The following is a 16,260-nucleotide window of genomic DNA, read 5'->3' on the forward strand; positions in this document are numbered from 1 at the left end:
ACTCACTCACTCACTCACTTGCTTTGATCTACTATATTTTGAATATCCTGTCATTTGTGTCTAACCAGAATTTACCTTTGAAATCCTTATTAGCCTTTGATGAAGCTGTCAGTCTTGTTATCATAGATGGCGTATGTCCCTTACCTACACACTGAATGTCATGGACATTTGGTGAGCCATGTGACCTGATTATAGTTTCATTGCTGAAGTGGGGGTAATAGTCTTGGTACCACATACTGTGGCAGTAAGTAGAAAGCCAAACACCATGTTTACAGCACACACTAAAACTATGGTCATTCTTAATCAATGTATCCTTACCTTTGTGGACTCAGATGTGTGCGCGAGTGAGTTTAATTTTACGCTGCTTTTACCAATATTCCAGCAATATAACGGCACGGAACACCAGAAATGGCTTCACACATTGTACCGATTCGATTGTGGGGAATCGAACCCTGGTCTTCCGTGTGACGAGCAAATGCTTTAGCCACTAGGCTACCCCACCGCCCCACAGATGTGTGAGTGAGAGTTTGTTTTCATGTAACTTCGAACATATCATCTTAATTGTGAGAAAAAAGCTGATATTGTCATTCAACAGTTTGGCAAACACCACAAGCTACTGTACAGTGCTGACAAACTATAGAAAAGGTTTGTGGTGAGTGTTTGCTCAAAACTGATAGTAATAGGATCCTAACATGCCAAAGGGGAGCAACTCGTGACAAGCAATTGATGAGTCCTAAAAAGCTGGTCCATCCATTCTCCCTAAAAGAATAAACCTAATGGTATATCCCGTAACTAAAAACAAAAGATCATCAAAATGTTTCAATTTTATTTAATTTTTCTGGCATCATCGTGGTTCATTTTACTGGGGCTGCTTGTATGTTGAGGATGTTCCCCAAGCCTGGCTGTTGTCTGAGCTCCTGAAAAACATTAGAGTGAGTGAGTGAGTATGGTTTTACGCCGCTTTTAGCAATATTTTTTAGCAATATCACAGCGGGGGACACAAGAAATGGGCTTCACACATTGTATCCATGTGGGGAATCAAACCCTGGTCTTCAAATGCCTTAACCACATGGATACGCCTCTGCCACTGTATTTGTCAGCATAAAGACTCAATGGTTTATCATTTGAAATACTGTAAACGTACTTATTTTCGCGTGGTGCAATTTTCGCGGAATTGACAGTTTAGACTACATCGCGCAATCAGTAATTGCCGGAACTGCCAGCTGTCTCTTTGGCCGCCACTAATAGCAGTGAAAACAAACAGAGTGGCTTTACCTGTCAGGCGGCGTTTATTGCTTACTCACAGGAAATCCCTATCTGTGCGATTTACTAGTACACAGTAATCCGCTTACTCCCGGAAGAGATGAAAAACACATCAGTCTTATGTTCCGAATTCTGACGATTTGACGAATTAACTTATACTGTAGATGAAGCTCTTTGTGATTTCAAACAAGCCGGGTTGTTGTGAATGAGATGATTGAGTGTTAGTGACTATTCGCTTCATGATGTACTGGTGAATAAAATCTTAATGAATAAATAAATTACTGCTTTATTATTTCTTTCCGAAGTCGTTTCCGCGGTAATCTGTTTTGTATCAAACCATCTGTCATGTGACCAATTTCCATGGCGGCCACAACACACATTGCTGTTTTCGCTAATTGGCAATGGATTTGGCTCATTATTTAATTATGTTTTGGGAAATCCATTACAGCGACAGTTAAGTATGATCAGTCGTCATTTTAAGATTCCCGTTGATTTCTGTCTTCAAACGTGATGTGTTATGGTAACAACTCAGGGGCGAGCTTGGCTAGACTGAATGAATGACAGGTTTATTCGCGGTGTATAAATTTTCGCGCTAAAATGTTTTGCGCGAAAAGCGTGAAAATAAAACCTGCGCGAAATATAATACGTTTACAGTATATCCCCTGCTCAGCTCTGCATTGTTCTTTATTCACTGATTATAAATACTGAGTGTATATTCTCAGAAACTATGCCAGAAATGTCAATCAGTTGTGCACGTTTCCTGCTACCAGTGGATCAGTTAAAACATTCCCAGCTTCATTTCTTCAAACAACTTTGAAGGAAAAATGAAAGAATTATATCTGAGACTATATTTTACAGGCACAATATATTCCAACACTGCTCTATTTTTGTAGCAATAGTTTTCATAACATCATGCGTAACACATTGGTTCAGTTGACAGCTGTGGTCAGTTCTTTTCACTGAGGAACTATTTCATGAGGCACAATTGGACCTTCCCGTGATAGTGAGTTCAGGTTTAACAACAATTTATTAACAGCCATGTACCTTTCAAATCAAGTAACATCACTGAGAATATGGACTTCCCTGATCTTCAGCCTGAGAGGAAGTCCAACCAGGAACCTACCTGCAGTTTCTCTATCTTCTTCTGATATTCATCTCTGTGTTTCCTCTTACTGTCATCCTCGAAGAAATCCTGGAAACTCAGGAGCACTCGTATCCTCTTGATATGTCGACACGATTCTGTGGATTGAACATCAGAAGTGCCATTAACCCAATAAAGGTAACCCTACAGATCTACGCCACTCAGTGCATGATCTTCTTAGGTATTAATACCCAATACAGGCAACCCTACAGATCTATGCCACTCAGTGCATGATCTTCATAGGTATTAATACCCAATACAGGTATACTACAGATCTACGCCACTCAGTGCATGATCTTCATAGATATTAGTACCCAATACAGGTTACCCTACAGATCTATGCCACTCAGTGCATGATCTTCTTAGGTATTAATATCCAATACAGGTATCCTACAGATATACGCCACTCAGTGCATGATCTTCTTAGGTATTAATACCCAATACAGGTAACCCTACAGATATACGTCACTCAGTGCATGATCTTCATAGGCATTAATACCCAATACAGGTAACCCTACAGATCTACGCCACTCAGTGCATGATCTTCATAGATATTAGTACCCAAAACAGGTAACCCTACAGATCTGTCACTCAGTGCATGATCTTCATAGATATTAGTACACAATACAGGTAACCCTACAGATCTATGTCACTCAGTGCATGATCTTCATAGGCATTAATACCCAATACAGGTAACCCTACAGATGTACACAATCAGTGCATGATCTTCATAGGTATTTATACCCAATACAGGTAACCCTACAGATCTATGCCACTCAGTGCATGATCTTCTTAGGTATTAATACCCAATGCAGGTAACCATACAGATTTACACCAATCAGTGCATGATCTTCATAGGTATTAATCACGACCTAAACTTTAACTGATAGTTCATATTTTCTTGTGCAAATGCCACACCTTCAATAGAAGACAGCAATGAGGAAGTAGATGCTTGATTGGCATTTTAGAAGATGATATTTGATGAACATAGAGATTTTTTCTGGGTTACATCTTCTTTTTATTCTCGAGTACAACGTTTCAGGGCTTGTTCTGGCCCCATCATCAGTTTCCTGATGAAGATGTAACCCAGAAAAATCTCTATGTTCAATAAGGAAGTAGGGATGAAACGGTATACCACAGTATTAGCAGAGCCATTATATTTTGCTTTCGATTTGGTATACTGTAATGCAATCAAAAAATCTGGTATGTTCGGTTTTCGTACCATCATTTTATTAACCTTTTTAAACCTTTTCCAAAAGGTCTAGAAATCAAATCATTTTGTCACAGTCTATGCATTTCTTTTTTTATGTCAATTTTCTGCATTATGATCATATCTCATATATCGAACCAAAACACACTGAACCAAAGGCCTTGTATGGCAATACATACCATACCATGGAAAGCATACCGTTTCACCCCTATGAGGCAGTGGTATGTATTTGCCAAGTGACAATTATCAAAAAGGTTTTTGTTACCTAGTTTTGAACTAAGTGTTAATTACTGGTCAGTCTTTGAAATAAACTGTAGCCTATTTATGTTGTTATGTGCACTATAATAATGCTATGATATGTATTGTGATCTGTGTTACACTTTAGATCCTTGTGATTTGTGTATAATGAAAGCTACCATACACACCAGTGCACACATGAATTGTGTAAGTAAGTCGGCCTTCCACCTTGACTGATGAAGATTTGTGGGGGTGGGGGACAATTTAAAACCAGAATACAACAGTTTTAATAAACACAACCCCCATCCCATTCCAACCCTCCCTGGTGAGTGAACTGGGTTTCAATAAGGTTTTGGGCATAATACCAGTAAGATGACAGCGAGGGACACCAATAATGGGCTTCACAAATTATACCCATATTGGAAGTTGAACCCAGGCCTTTGGTATGACAAGCGAACCACTAGGCTCCCCCACCATGCCTATTTTCAAAGAATATGGTACAAATCACAGACTATGTTGCGAGCACAGTGCACCATGGCTAATACAGACTAAAACCTATTATGAGCAGCATGATGACAGAAAGTGAGTGAGTTTAGTTTTATGCCACACTCAGCAATATTCCAGCTATATGGCGGTGGTCTGTAAATAATCGTGTTTGGACCAGACAATCCAGTGATCAACAGCATGAGCAACAATCAAGTCCGACCACCTGATCCCGTAAGTTGTCTCTTACGACAAGCATGAGTTACTGAAGATCAATTCTAGCCCGGATCTTCATGGGTAGATGACAGAAAGACTTACTGTAGATCTGTTTGACAGCTTCTGGGTCAATGGGCGTGGCTATCAGCTCCAGGACAGACAGGTTCCGCAGCCCTGCCCGACACAGTCCTGTGACATCATCACTTGTCAGTTCCATCATGTGATCCAGCTCTAGGTACTGCAAGCGCTGACAACCTTGCACTGAAACATATACATGCGTATACACTCAACATTACTCACAAAGATGGATTATATTTCCATGATGACAGACTGCTTTGAAATACTATATCGATAAATTTTGCCATTTGTGCATCAGATTTGCTGTTACAAATAAGCTTCCACTACTGCTTTGAGGTTAACACTTGATGAGTACTATATGAGTACAGTGTGTGAAGCCCTTTTCTCTCAGTGACGTTCCCGCAATGATATTACTGGAACATTGCTAAAAGTGATGTAAAAGTTTGTTTTGGGGTTTTTTTTGGTTTTGTTGGGTTTTTATTCCATTTCAAGTTGCATGTACAGACAGAAGAGTGACAGAAGAGTGTGTTGGCAGTTACATCATCAAGTTATTACAAAATTGTCTACACATATGAGGGTGTACATATATAGATAGACAGGAGCTAGATGACAATGTTATAGCTGTATTGGACACAATAGGTTGAGTAAATCAACTGCATGTGTGCTAATTTAAAATGTCAGTGTACAGTGTTTAAGTGATGCCATTTCCTAGTAAAACAACTAAATTTATTATTTTTCATTGCAATAAACCTTTTGATATAGCATATGTCCTTAAGCAACATGAGAAATTCTGCAAATGATATACATTGTATCTTGCTGTTTAAGGCTTGAAGTACAGACTAATCTTTTGGCAAGTAGTAAAATGTGATTTACTACCTGGTTGTTTGAGGGCAGTCCATACATAATGATGAATTTAGATAGTGTCAGATTGGTTTGGAGGTTATGATTAAGGAATTCTTCAACTTTAAACCAAAAGCTCGAACAAATTGACACTCAAATAAGATATGTGATATATCTTCTAGGCGGTCTTACAAAATGTACATATATCATCATCAACGAACTTCATCTTAAAAAAGGGGCAGTGGGGTAGCCTAATGGTTAAAGCGTTGGCTCGTCACGCCGAAGACCCGGGTTCGAATCCCCACATGGGTACAATGTGTGAAGCCCATTTCTGGTGTCCCCCGCCGTGATGTTGCTGGAATATTGCTAAAAGCGGCGTAAAACCAAACTCAGTCAGTGAAGCCCATTTCTGGTGTCCCCCGCCGTGATGTTGCTGGAATATTGCTAAAAGCGGCGTAAAACCAAACTCAGTCAGTCAGTCATCTTCAAAAATTATTTTTTTGTATATGTTATTCTGTTTATAAATTTGTATTGAAAGTCTACGAGTTTACAGTCATTTGTACATTTCCTAATGTAAAAGTTACCCACTCACTCACTCAGAATCTGGGCCTTGTTAGTATGGACCACTATTATTAAGGAAACTCCCCTTTAAGATGATTACTCCTTACTTACCTAGTACTTCCTGCATATCACTATTTCATGAAGGTACACACAGAATGGCAGCCATGGTGGATATTGCTAAATATGATGGAATACTATGACTACAGGCATTCTTCATTCAGTTGTATATTACCAGCGACAGGCAGAGTGGTCATATCTGGATATGATGACAATACTACTGAACTACTGTTTCCACCCTGTCACACTGTGAACTAACTCACCAAGAGGAAGCAGACCTCCAATACTGATTTCCTGACCACCAATTCCAAGCTCCTGAAGATCAGGGTAGAACTTGGCAATGAGCATCAAACACTTGTTGCTGAAAGACTTGGGCTTCAAACTAAAATTAAGAAAAGAAAACATTGTACACATTCAATGATGTAGATATTAACTAGATAACCAAATACTGGTGTTTGAATAATGAAAGCGCAGTACAGGAAGCAGACACAGATATTGTATTCTTTCATAACATGACAACATGTACAATAAAATGTCAGTGTTCATAGTTATCTCAATGATACAGTATTCCTTTCACATATATTAAGAGTGACTGAGTGTGTATGGTTTTACGCCGCTTTTAGCAATATTACAGCAATATCACTTCAGGGGACACCAGAAATGGGCTTCACACATGTACCCATGTGTGGATTCGAACCCAGGTCTTGCGAGACGAGCGAACGCTTTAACCACAAGACTACCCCAAATATTTCAAGAGACCTTGGAACACTCAATCACTCACTCACTCACACACACTCTCCTCACTCTCTATTGAAATGCCTTCAGGATGATTCCTGTATTTTCTCGTCACTCTCTGTCCACTGCTCTACAAAGAGATGCTGACAACTTGGAGGGTTGACATTACCATGGAAACTGTGGTGGCACCACCAGTGTCGTGATCCCCGGGCACCCTCCCCCAATGGCCCAGAGCACCTCTGGCGACACAGGATCCGTGCTGCTGATGTAGTGAAGCTTCTCCAGGAGTCGGCCGTAACAGCTGGCCAGCCAGAAACACCTGCATCAGCATCAGACAAGTGATGGATACCTTCATCGCCATACTACATCATCATATTAATAACATACTTAGTTGTACCCAACTTACAGTATATGAGAGTTTCTCATTTAAGATAAACAAATATATAACAGTGAACTTTAGATAATCAAGTCTGGACCACATAATCCTCTTACCTCCTACCTTTTGTTTGTTTGTTGTTTAATGCCACACTCAGCAATAGTACAGCTATATGGTGGTAGTCTGTAAATAATCGAGTCTGCACCAGACAATCCAGTGATTTAGCATATATCGATCTACGCAATTGGAACACAATAACATGTGTAAACCATCACCCCTTACGACAAACATGGGTTGTTGAAGACCCATTCCAACCTAGATCTTCGCGGGTGGCCAGCCCTATGACAGTTATTGACACCGGTGTAGCAGGCCATTTCTTCCCCAGTCTAAACTTTCCCCGTGGAGTATCTGGCCTAGGCCAAACTTTCCCCGTGGAAGTTTTGTCCAAGGCTAGGCTAAAGTTTTTCCCCCCAGGCCAAAGTCCCCCAGCCCCCCTGTTTAAACTGGGACATTTTGTTCTGTTTTCTATGAAAATGGGGAGATTCTGGCCTAGTTAGGCCACTTCTTCCCACCACTCGCTATTATATCTGGCCTAGCTGGCAGATTCTAGGCCACTTCTTCCCCACCCCGCTATTATATCAAAAGGGGGAGATTCAGGCCTAGTTAGGCCACTTCTTCCCCACCCTCGCTATTATATCAAAAGGGGGAGATTCAGGCCTAGTTAGGCCACTTCTTCCCCACCCTCGCTATTATATCAAAAGGGGGAGATTCTGGCCTAGTTAGGCCACTTCTTCCCCACCATTGTTCTTATATCAAAAGGGGGAGAACAAGTTATTACAAACATCAAACAGCAGTAGTTTTGACTCAAATTTTGGTACACATTTTTGCCAAATAGTCCATTCTAGCCTCAGACTTGGTGTAGTGATTTGAATGCATACATGTTTGAATGGCATATATCTCCAAATCCATGTCTTTTGAATTTAGAACAAGGCACTATAGTGGAATGATAGATGATACAGCATTTGATATAGATATTGTGTTCTGTTGTTGTTGTTGTGTTGATATTTATGTCTGCTTCCAACTGTTAAGTTGATGTCGCTGACATGGATGCCATATTTAAAGCCATGAGTGAGGGAATAAAATTTCAATGGATGTGGACATCCAAGTAAAAACTGGGTATTTAGTTAAATTTTTGAATATAGTAATGATTTTGAGATAAGCCAATTTGGAATAGGTGGGAATAAATTATTAAATTATTGAAATATAAAGGTAAGTAAATGAGGTGAGGTGAGGTGAAATTTGGTTTTACGTCGTGCTTGAGAATATTTCGCTTATATGACAACGTGCATGCGTGTGTATGTGTATGTGCGGCTGCTTGTAGTAGCCCAGACTTAAGCTGGTTTTATAGTGCTAGCCCACTGAGATACCATGCAGCAGTGAAGCATGAATACCCCACTCAGACACATTATACTGACTCCGAGCCGACCAGTCCTTGTTGTACCCAATAATGCCGCGCGCCAGGCAGGGACCAACAAGTACCATATTTAAACGTCTTTTCGTATGACGCGGTCGGGGATCAAACCCGCGACCTTCCGCTCTCCGGGCGGACGCTCTAACCACTACACCGTGGAGGTGGTCGGTAAGTAAATGATAATGTAAAACAATATATGAGGCTATTGAAACAAAATGTGAACCATGTACATATTATATATGAAGATGAAGATGACCTGTAAATTGTTAATGGAACTTGACATCAGCATGAATATCTTATCAATGTGTTCATGTGAATAGCTATGTCATGTTTTCATTTCTGACTTTTTCAAGACGAACATAAACATGAAAACAAGGTTGGGGAGGAAATAGCCTAGCTCGGCCAGAATCTCCCCCTTTTGATATAAGAACAAGGGTGGGAAAGAAGTAGCCTTTAAAGTTGATTCAAGGGTGGGGAAAGTTTGGCCTAGGACAAACTTTCCCTGGGGAAGATTAAGCCTAGGGGGGGAAAGTTTGTCCTAGGCCAAGTTTCCCCAGGGAAGGTTTGGCAAGGGGGAAAGTTTGGCTTGTTACACTGGAACTGGGCTTCACTAAATGCACCCATGAGGGGACCAAGTTCTTCAGCATGGAGATGCTTTAACCACCAGGAATCCCCACACCCTAACTATTTAATAATAAGCATTTCCCATCAGAGACCTCAGATATTCAACAGTTTTCTCACTACGAAACACAATGACAGCTTACTTATCAGTGATATGATTCCCACAGGCTACAATGTTGAGAGAAATGAGACTATCTTGACAACTTTTCAACAGTTCTTCTAGACCAGTTTCAAGGCATGCCCTGAAAAAGAAACAAGATCCATTTAAAAATACAATATTCTTTGCTTTCAGATACATGAACAGAAACTAAAGAAGCAAATACTCTAACAACTGTTTCAGAAATCTTTTGTAGCAATAAGGCCGCCTTAAGAAACTTCAGATTAAAGCCTTACTCTTACCTAGTGAGAATCAAACATATTTTCCACAGGACAAGTCATTACTTACCCCCTGTTTCCTCCCAGAAAACATACTTTATAGGTTGACTATATATTATCAGTGTGTTTGGGTCCCAACAGCTTCAGTTTTATGACAAAATGTACAATTTTTTGAGTAATTTTAACAGCCTTTACAACACCCTGCCAATCTGAGATAAATGACTGATCATGGAGCAGTAACTGTCCCTCGAGAGATTTATTAATTATTCAGCAACTTCTAGTTGTGTACCTGGTAGCTCGGTGATATTCTTCTAGGGTTTCGTCATTGTTTCTTTGTCGACACTGCAATCCTGGGAAGGAAGGAAACACTTCAAATCTTATCTCAGTGAAGCTAATCATGAATGTGATGAAGATGACTGATACAACAGTTCCTAACTTAGTTATAATAGTATGCATAGAGCGACCATGATAGTCTGACATTTAGCATAGGACAAAGTCTGAGCAGGAACAGTTACCATGCAGTGGTCTATTGAAGCAGCATTCTATTGGAAAAACTCCTTCAATCACTGACAGTCTTACATGCAGACTACCTACTGAGCATGACCCAACCATTCATTAATGTTTTGACAGAGAAACCTCAACATATTTTTCAAATACGTGTATATTATTTGAAACAGAAATAAAAACTAAACAATCATTTCAGACCATTATCACAGTGGGCCATTTTGTTTTGACTTTGTTTAGCAATACAATCAGCATATATCTCTCTGTATCAAGCTTTTTTTGGTATTTTTAGTCAAATCTTCTCTTACACATTGGATACAGAGAATCATTTGTGTCCTTGAAGCTAGGGATTGACTTTAATGTACACCACTACAACAAACTGCACACACACTACAGTTAGTAGTACAACTAGCACTAAAGCATTACATACATGAAGCCACACAATCAAAACGTGTTAGATACTTAAGTTAATACCGGTACATATATCAACAAGCATATATGACAGGCAAGTGAGCTTTTACGTAGTCTGTACCAAGGAATATCACTTAATAGTGAGTGAGTATGGTTTTATGTCACTTTTAGCAATATTCCAGCAATATAACAGCGGGGGACACCAGAAATGGGCTTCACACATTGTACTCATGTGGGGAATCGAACCCGGGTATTCGGCGTGTTGAGCGAATGCTTTAACCACTAGGCTACCCCACCTCCCCTATCACTTAATAACAGATAATGGTAAAATAACCCTGACAGGGTAGGCTTAGGGTGAGTGAGTGAGTGGGGGTATAATAATATTCCAGCAGTATCAGTACTGACGACTAAAGTAAGGTCGGGAATGCTTTGAAAATGCTTTTTGGCTTCAATATCAATATGATGAATTTGACACAAGATAAAAGCACAGATATGATACATGTACGACCCTACCTAGTTGGATATTAAAGCTCAGACGTAAAAATGAACTTGAGGGGTGACTTCACAGGAGGAAATTTTGACGTTTTAACAACATTCGTAAGTACAAACTGTAGTTTTGAAATACAGACTATAATTATTCATATAGCCTCAAATAATTAAATTACATAAATGATTGTAAAATGTTTTGTTTTTTTGAACATCTATATGTGAAAAGGATGGAACTCTTGTAGTAGTTATATTCAAAATAAATACGTAAAAAAGTCTAAATTCAATCGCATAGATAATCTTGTTCACCCACAGAAGTTTCACTTTGTGTATGAGCATTGAACTGGCAACCTGCCACTTGATATCTCTGCAGAACAATTAATTTCAAATTTATACCAGTATTTCATACTGGAGAAACAAAGGGGAAACCTCTCAGCTATGACAGGGTTTACTATAGAATGTGTAAAGCCCTTAATTTGACATATAGTCAGGTTTACAAAGTTGTAAACAAATCAGTTACCTCAGGGTCATGTCAAAATCAAAACCAGGTAGGAAACCACAAACTGGATAGCTTTGATACATACTTGGTGTCACAAACGCGCCCGTGCAGTTTATAAACTGTATGAACATAAAATTTGATAACTGACGTGTGCTAAAATACAAGATGAGTTCAAAGATACAATAAATGTCTCGAAAACAACACTTATTGTAGCTCTGGTAGAAATTGGGTTCAGATACACCAAAATGGGAGATGACAGTGCTGTGTTTAGAGAAAAGTACTCAATCCTGTCCATGCGATCAGCTTATCTCAGAACAGTTGAAGAATACCGCAGTTTGGGGTTTAAAAAATTATACTGGGCAAAATAAGTTAGGGATATTGGTATTTTTATGTTTGATATGTTATCAGTGTGTCAGTGAATAAATAGATCATTGTTCCTAATTTTGTAACTTACATATATCCCTAACTCTTTTTGTCCAGTATTTATACCTTGATGAAACCTGGTGCAATAAAAATCACTCAACCGATCCGATGTGGCTTCCTTCAGATTGTTCTAAGGCACCAGTGTTACCATCAGGCAAAGGTAGACGCCTGATCATCTTGCATGCTGGTACCCATAGCAAGGGACTGATTGGGGGCTGTGACTTTGTTTTTGAGGCCAAGAAATCTGATTGATGATTACCATAGCGAAATGAATGGGCAGGTATTTTTGGATTGGTTGTAACATCAGCTTTTACCGCAGCTGGACGAACCAAGCGTTATCATTTTGGATAACGCCAGTTACCATAACCTGAGTGTCTCTGGTACCATCACACCCACCATGAGCAATCTCAAGGCTCAGTTGCAGGATTTTCACACTTCCTGTAACGTGCCTTACAGACAATCAGAAACAAAGCCCCAGCTCATGGAAATAATCCGCAGCACAAAAAGCCAATCCAGTACATTACTGACGAACTAGCTGCAAAACAAGGCCACATAGTTCTGCAGTACACCAGTACGGCACTGTGAGCTCAATCCCATCGAGCTGATCTGGGGTAACTGTAGGAATATTATTGCTCGCAATAATACCACATTCAAGCTTTCAGACGTTACAGCTCTTGTGTATGCTTCTTTTGCGAGAATTACCCCAGAAGCGGTGGCAAAAGGCTGAAGACCGTCTTCTCAAAATCGAGGACGAATACCGTCTGCGGGACGGCGTTAACGTCAGCCGAGTTGCACCTGTTGTAATTCCGCTAGAGTCCTCTACCAGCAGTGATACTGACACTTCATATTTTGAGACAGTCCCTGACATGCACTGCCTGTGCGTTACATGAACGCTGTCACCCTGTCTGCCTGCCAGGTGGGTCACAGTATAGTTTGTTTCTTTGAAGTGTTTCTACCATGGAATTTTTTCAAAGTATTTCGATATTTTACGAGTAATCATTGTGATTAGGGAATGGTACATCGTGATTACTCATATGCCATATTAGGTCGAGGTGGTATGAATGATTATATATGAGTTTTGAATCTGAAATATCAACCATTATCAAATAATTGCCAAAAAGCATTTTCCAAGCATTTCTGGCCTTACTTTAGTATTTGGTACCAATGCTAAGAGCATGAGAAATGATCTAGGCCATCATGCATGATGTCATACATCACGGTCCATTACGGTTAAGCATACAAAGTGAGTCAGTGAGTTAATTTATCTTAAAACTTTGCTTCAGCTGTATCCCACAGTGCCAGCCTATTGTGGGTGGACGGCCCAAAGTTTATCACACTTTGGTGACATCAGTGCATAGGTGCAGTTCAGACAAACCCAGAAAAAATGGATTGGGTAAACCAAGATTCGAACCACAATAATCAGTGTCAGGAGTGACCAAGGGATGCAACTCTGCATCACCTTAGAAAACTGGGCCACCTGTGATACTGGTACTGTCAGAACCCCAACTCACATTCAAGGAATTCATTAGTACATATATTCACATACGGTTATTTTATACATAAGTATTCAGCTGTGGTAAGGCAAAACAATCTTCAGTCCATGATCATGTCTGGTTCTTTCATCCCTTTAAATCCTTATGTCTAAAACCAATAATTCTAGTGTCCAAGCAGCATCATTTAGCTGATTTCAGTGCAACTTATTTTTGATGAACGCCTCGGGGGAAATATTGGGAAATACATATTGCATACTAAATGGAAGTTCTGCTGAATCATATCTAATACTGACAGAAGCAACAGCAATATTTCAAGTATATGACAGCAGTCTGTAAATAATCAAGTCTGGACCAGACAATCCAGTGATCAACAGCATGAGCATCGATCGGCGCAATTGAGATACGATGGCATGGTTTAGCCAAGTCAGTGAGCCTGACTACCCCATCCCGTTAGTCGCCTCTTACGACAAGCATGGTTTTCTGAAGATCAATTCTAACCCGGATCTTCACGGGTCGGTCTTAATACAGAGAGGTATCATATCAGAGTATGTACTGTAAATTAAATGAGACACAGGTGTATAGGAGACTTATGCTTTTAAGTCATTGACACCGACCAAACCTTTTCCCTGGCCTTTAAAAAAATAGAATGATCATTTCATTATTTCAAAGTTTGAACTGTCCTAAAGCTTTCAGCCAAGCATGACTACATTTCCATCATTAAGTACAAATATCTCTGATATCAAGTCGACCATGGACTGAAGATTTATGTCAACAGAAACACAGATCACTTCACACACATCTCACCATGCTGGTCAGCTCCCTACAACAAAACACACTACTAGTCACAGGCAAGTCACGAACAGACACTTACACACTCTATAAGTGTGTAACGACTAGTTGATACTCTGTGCATTTAGATACTCTCTACGAGTATCATATCAGGAGTTTATATAGTAAACGTGTGTGTATTGTGTTCCTATTATATTATGTTGGAATGTCACCAGGGTTTTCCTGTATGAAATCACTTTATTTAATGATTGTGTATCAGTATCTTACTTTGGAGACATATATCCTATCACTACCTTGATATCTAGGCAGTAATAAGAAAGGAAGTTGAAACTTTATTTTCCTCCTAAATTTGGAATGTCATTTTGGCAGATCTGTGACAGTTTGACGCTGCCATAGTTCACAGCTCCATGTTTCCTTCCACAGCCGTCAACATTTAGCAGCTGTACCGTGTTGTGTCTGTTTGCTGTTGTTTAATACCATGCTCAGCAATATTCCAGCGATATGATGATAGTCTGTAAGTAATCAAGACTAGACCAGACAATCCAGTGATTAATATCATGAGTGTCGATCCATAAAACTGGGATCCACTGACATACATCAACCAAATCAGCAAGGCTGACCACCCGATCCCGATAGTCGCCTCTTACAACAAGCAATGGTTACTGAAGATCAATTCTAACCCGGATCTTCACGGGTCTGTATCTAGTAGTGTAGTTCAGCTGTGGTCTTTGTCAAGTTTATCTTAACTGTCACTGATCAGTTCTCATTTTCTAAGTAAAGACCAATCTATATTTCAGATTCTTGAACAAGCCAAATTATTCTATTCTGTATTCTATCTACATCATTCAAACATTTCATGCAATGCATCATTTGACAATCATGAAATATCAAATCCTACAAAATTAATGTACTTCCCTGCATTCATTTAAAGAAATCTAAAACCTTTAGGAAAAATTAAGAAAATATGTTTCAATCACTTTGGTATTTAATGCCACTCCTTGCTACAGCTAAACCAAAGGTTGTCAGGGTACTAAGGTACCTTATAAAACAACCCCTGACTGGTGAGGATGATCCTACTGACCTTCTAGGGTGAGATGCTGGAGCCGTGAACACCACTGGGAAATGGTAACCAGGAACTGAAAGTGATGGCAGAAACACACATTCACACATGCAGTGATGACATCATTCTCCATTAGCCATGGTATTAAATCTCCTCTTGGTCTCTTTCAATACAAGTTTGTAAAGCCCATTTCTCAGGAGTCAGTAAGTTTTCACACTGCTGTTAGAAATATACCAGCAACATCACAGCGGGAAACATCAGATATGGACTTCATGCATTGTATCCATCTGGGGAACTCTTTAACCAACTGGGTACACCACTACCTGTTTTCTCATGAGTGCCCCCTTTCCATTAGGGTGAAATGGTATACCGCGTTATTAGTAGAACCGCGTTATTAGTAGAACCACGGTATTTTGCCTTCAGTTCAGCAATCCAGCAATACAGTATTACTGTCATTTTATTAACCATTTTAAACCTTTTTCTGAAATGTCTAGAAATCGAATCAGTTTGTCAAAATCTATGCATTTCTTTGCTGGGCGGCCACTATTTTCCAGAAAGAAATTCTCATATACCGAACCGAAACAGGCCGAACCGAAGGTAAGACGTAATACGTACCGTGGTAAGAGCATACCGTTTCTCTCCTACTCTCCATCATCAAAATGTTATTACAAAAACATGGACCACTTTCTACTAATCAGATAGCTTGATGCTGGTACTGTCATGAACAGAAGTTTCTTTTAAAGTTAGAGGTATCATCCCCAGACAAAATTTGAAGAGATCCAGGGTATTCATAAAGAAATGGAGATATTAATACTTGACTAACTGAGAATGTGTTGTGATGAACCTAGGAATGGTTTTCTCTACAACTGTACATTGAAAAGAATAAGAACTAAACTGTGAATTTGTGAATTGTAACTGATTTCCTAAATGC

General features: G+C 39.6%; 1 protein-coding gene across 1 annotated transcript in view; it reads right to left on the bottom strand.

Moving 5' to 3' along the window:
* Positions 1–813: 813 nt before the first annotated feature.
* LOC124281933 overlaps positions 814–16,260 on the bottom strand; it is a 39,151-nt gene continuing 23,704 nt past the window's right edge. The window contains exons 10-17 of the mRNA XM_046717939.1: positions 15,351–15,405; positions 9,954–10,014; positions 9,433–9,531; positions 6,991–7,140; positions 6,350–6,468; positions 4,653–4,811; positions 2,387–2,502; positions 814–917 (exon numbers count right to left, since the gene is read on the bottom strand). Of these exons, the coding sequence (XP_046573895.1) occupies positions 855–917; positions 2,387–2,502; positions 4,653–4,811; positions 6,350–6,468; positions 6,991–7,140; positions 9,433–9,531; positions 9,954–10,014; positions 15,351–15,405 (822 nt within the window). The 3' untranslated portion in view covers positions 814–854. The remainder of the gene's footprint in view (positions 918–2,386; positions 2,503–4,652; positions 4,812–6,349; positions 6,469–6,990; positions 7,141–9,432; positions 9,532–9,953; positions 10,015–15,350; positions 15,406–16,260) is intronic.

Source organism: Haliotis rubra, unplaced genomic scaffold, assembly GCF_003918875.1.
Source record: "Haliotis rubra isolate DU_JTF1 unplaced genomic scaffold, ASM391887v1 Scf290, whole genome shotgun sequence".
Classification (NCBI taxonomy): Eukaryota; Metazoa; Mollusca; class Gastropoda; order Lepetellida; family Haliotidae; genus Haliotis; species Haliotis rubra.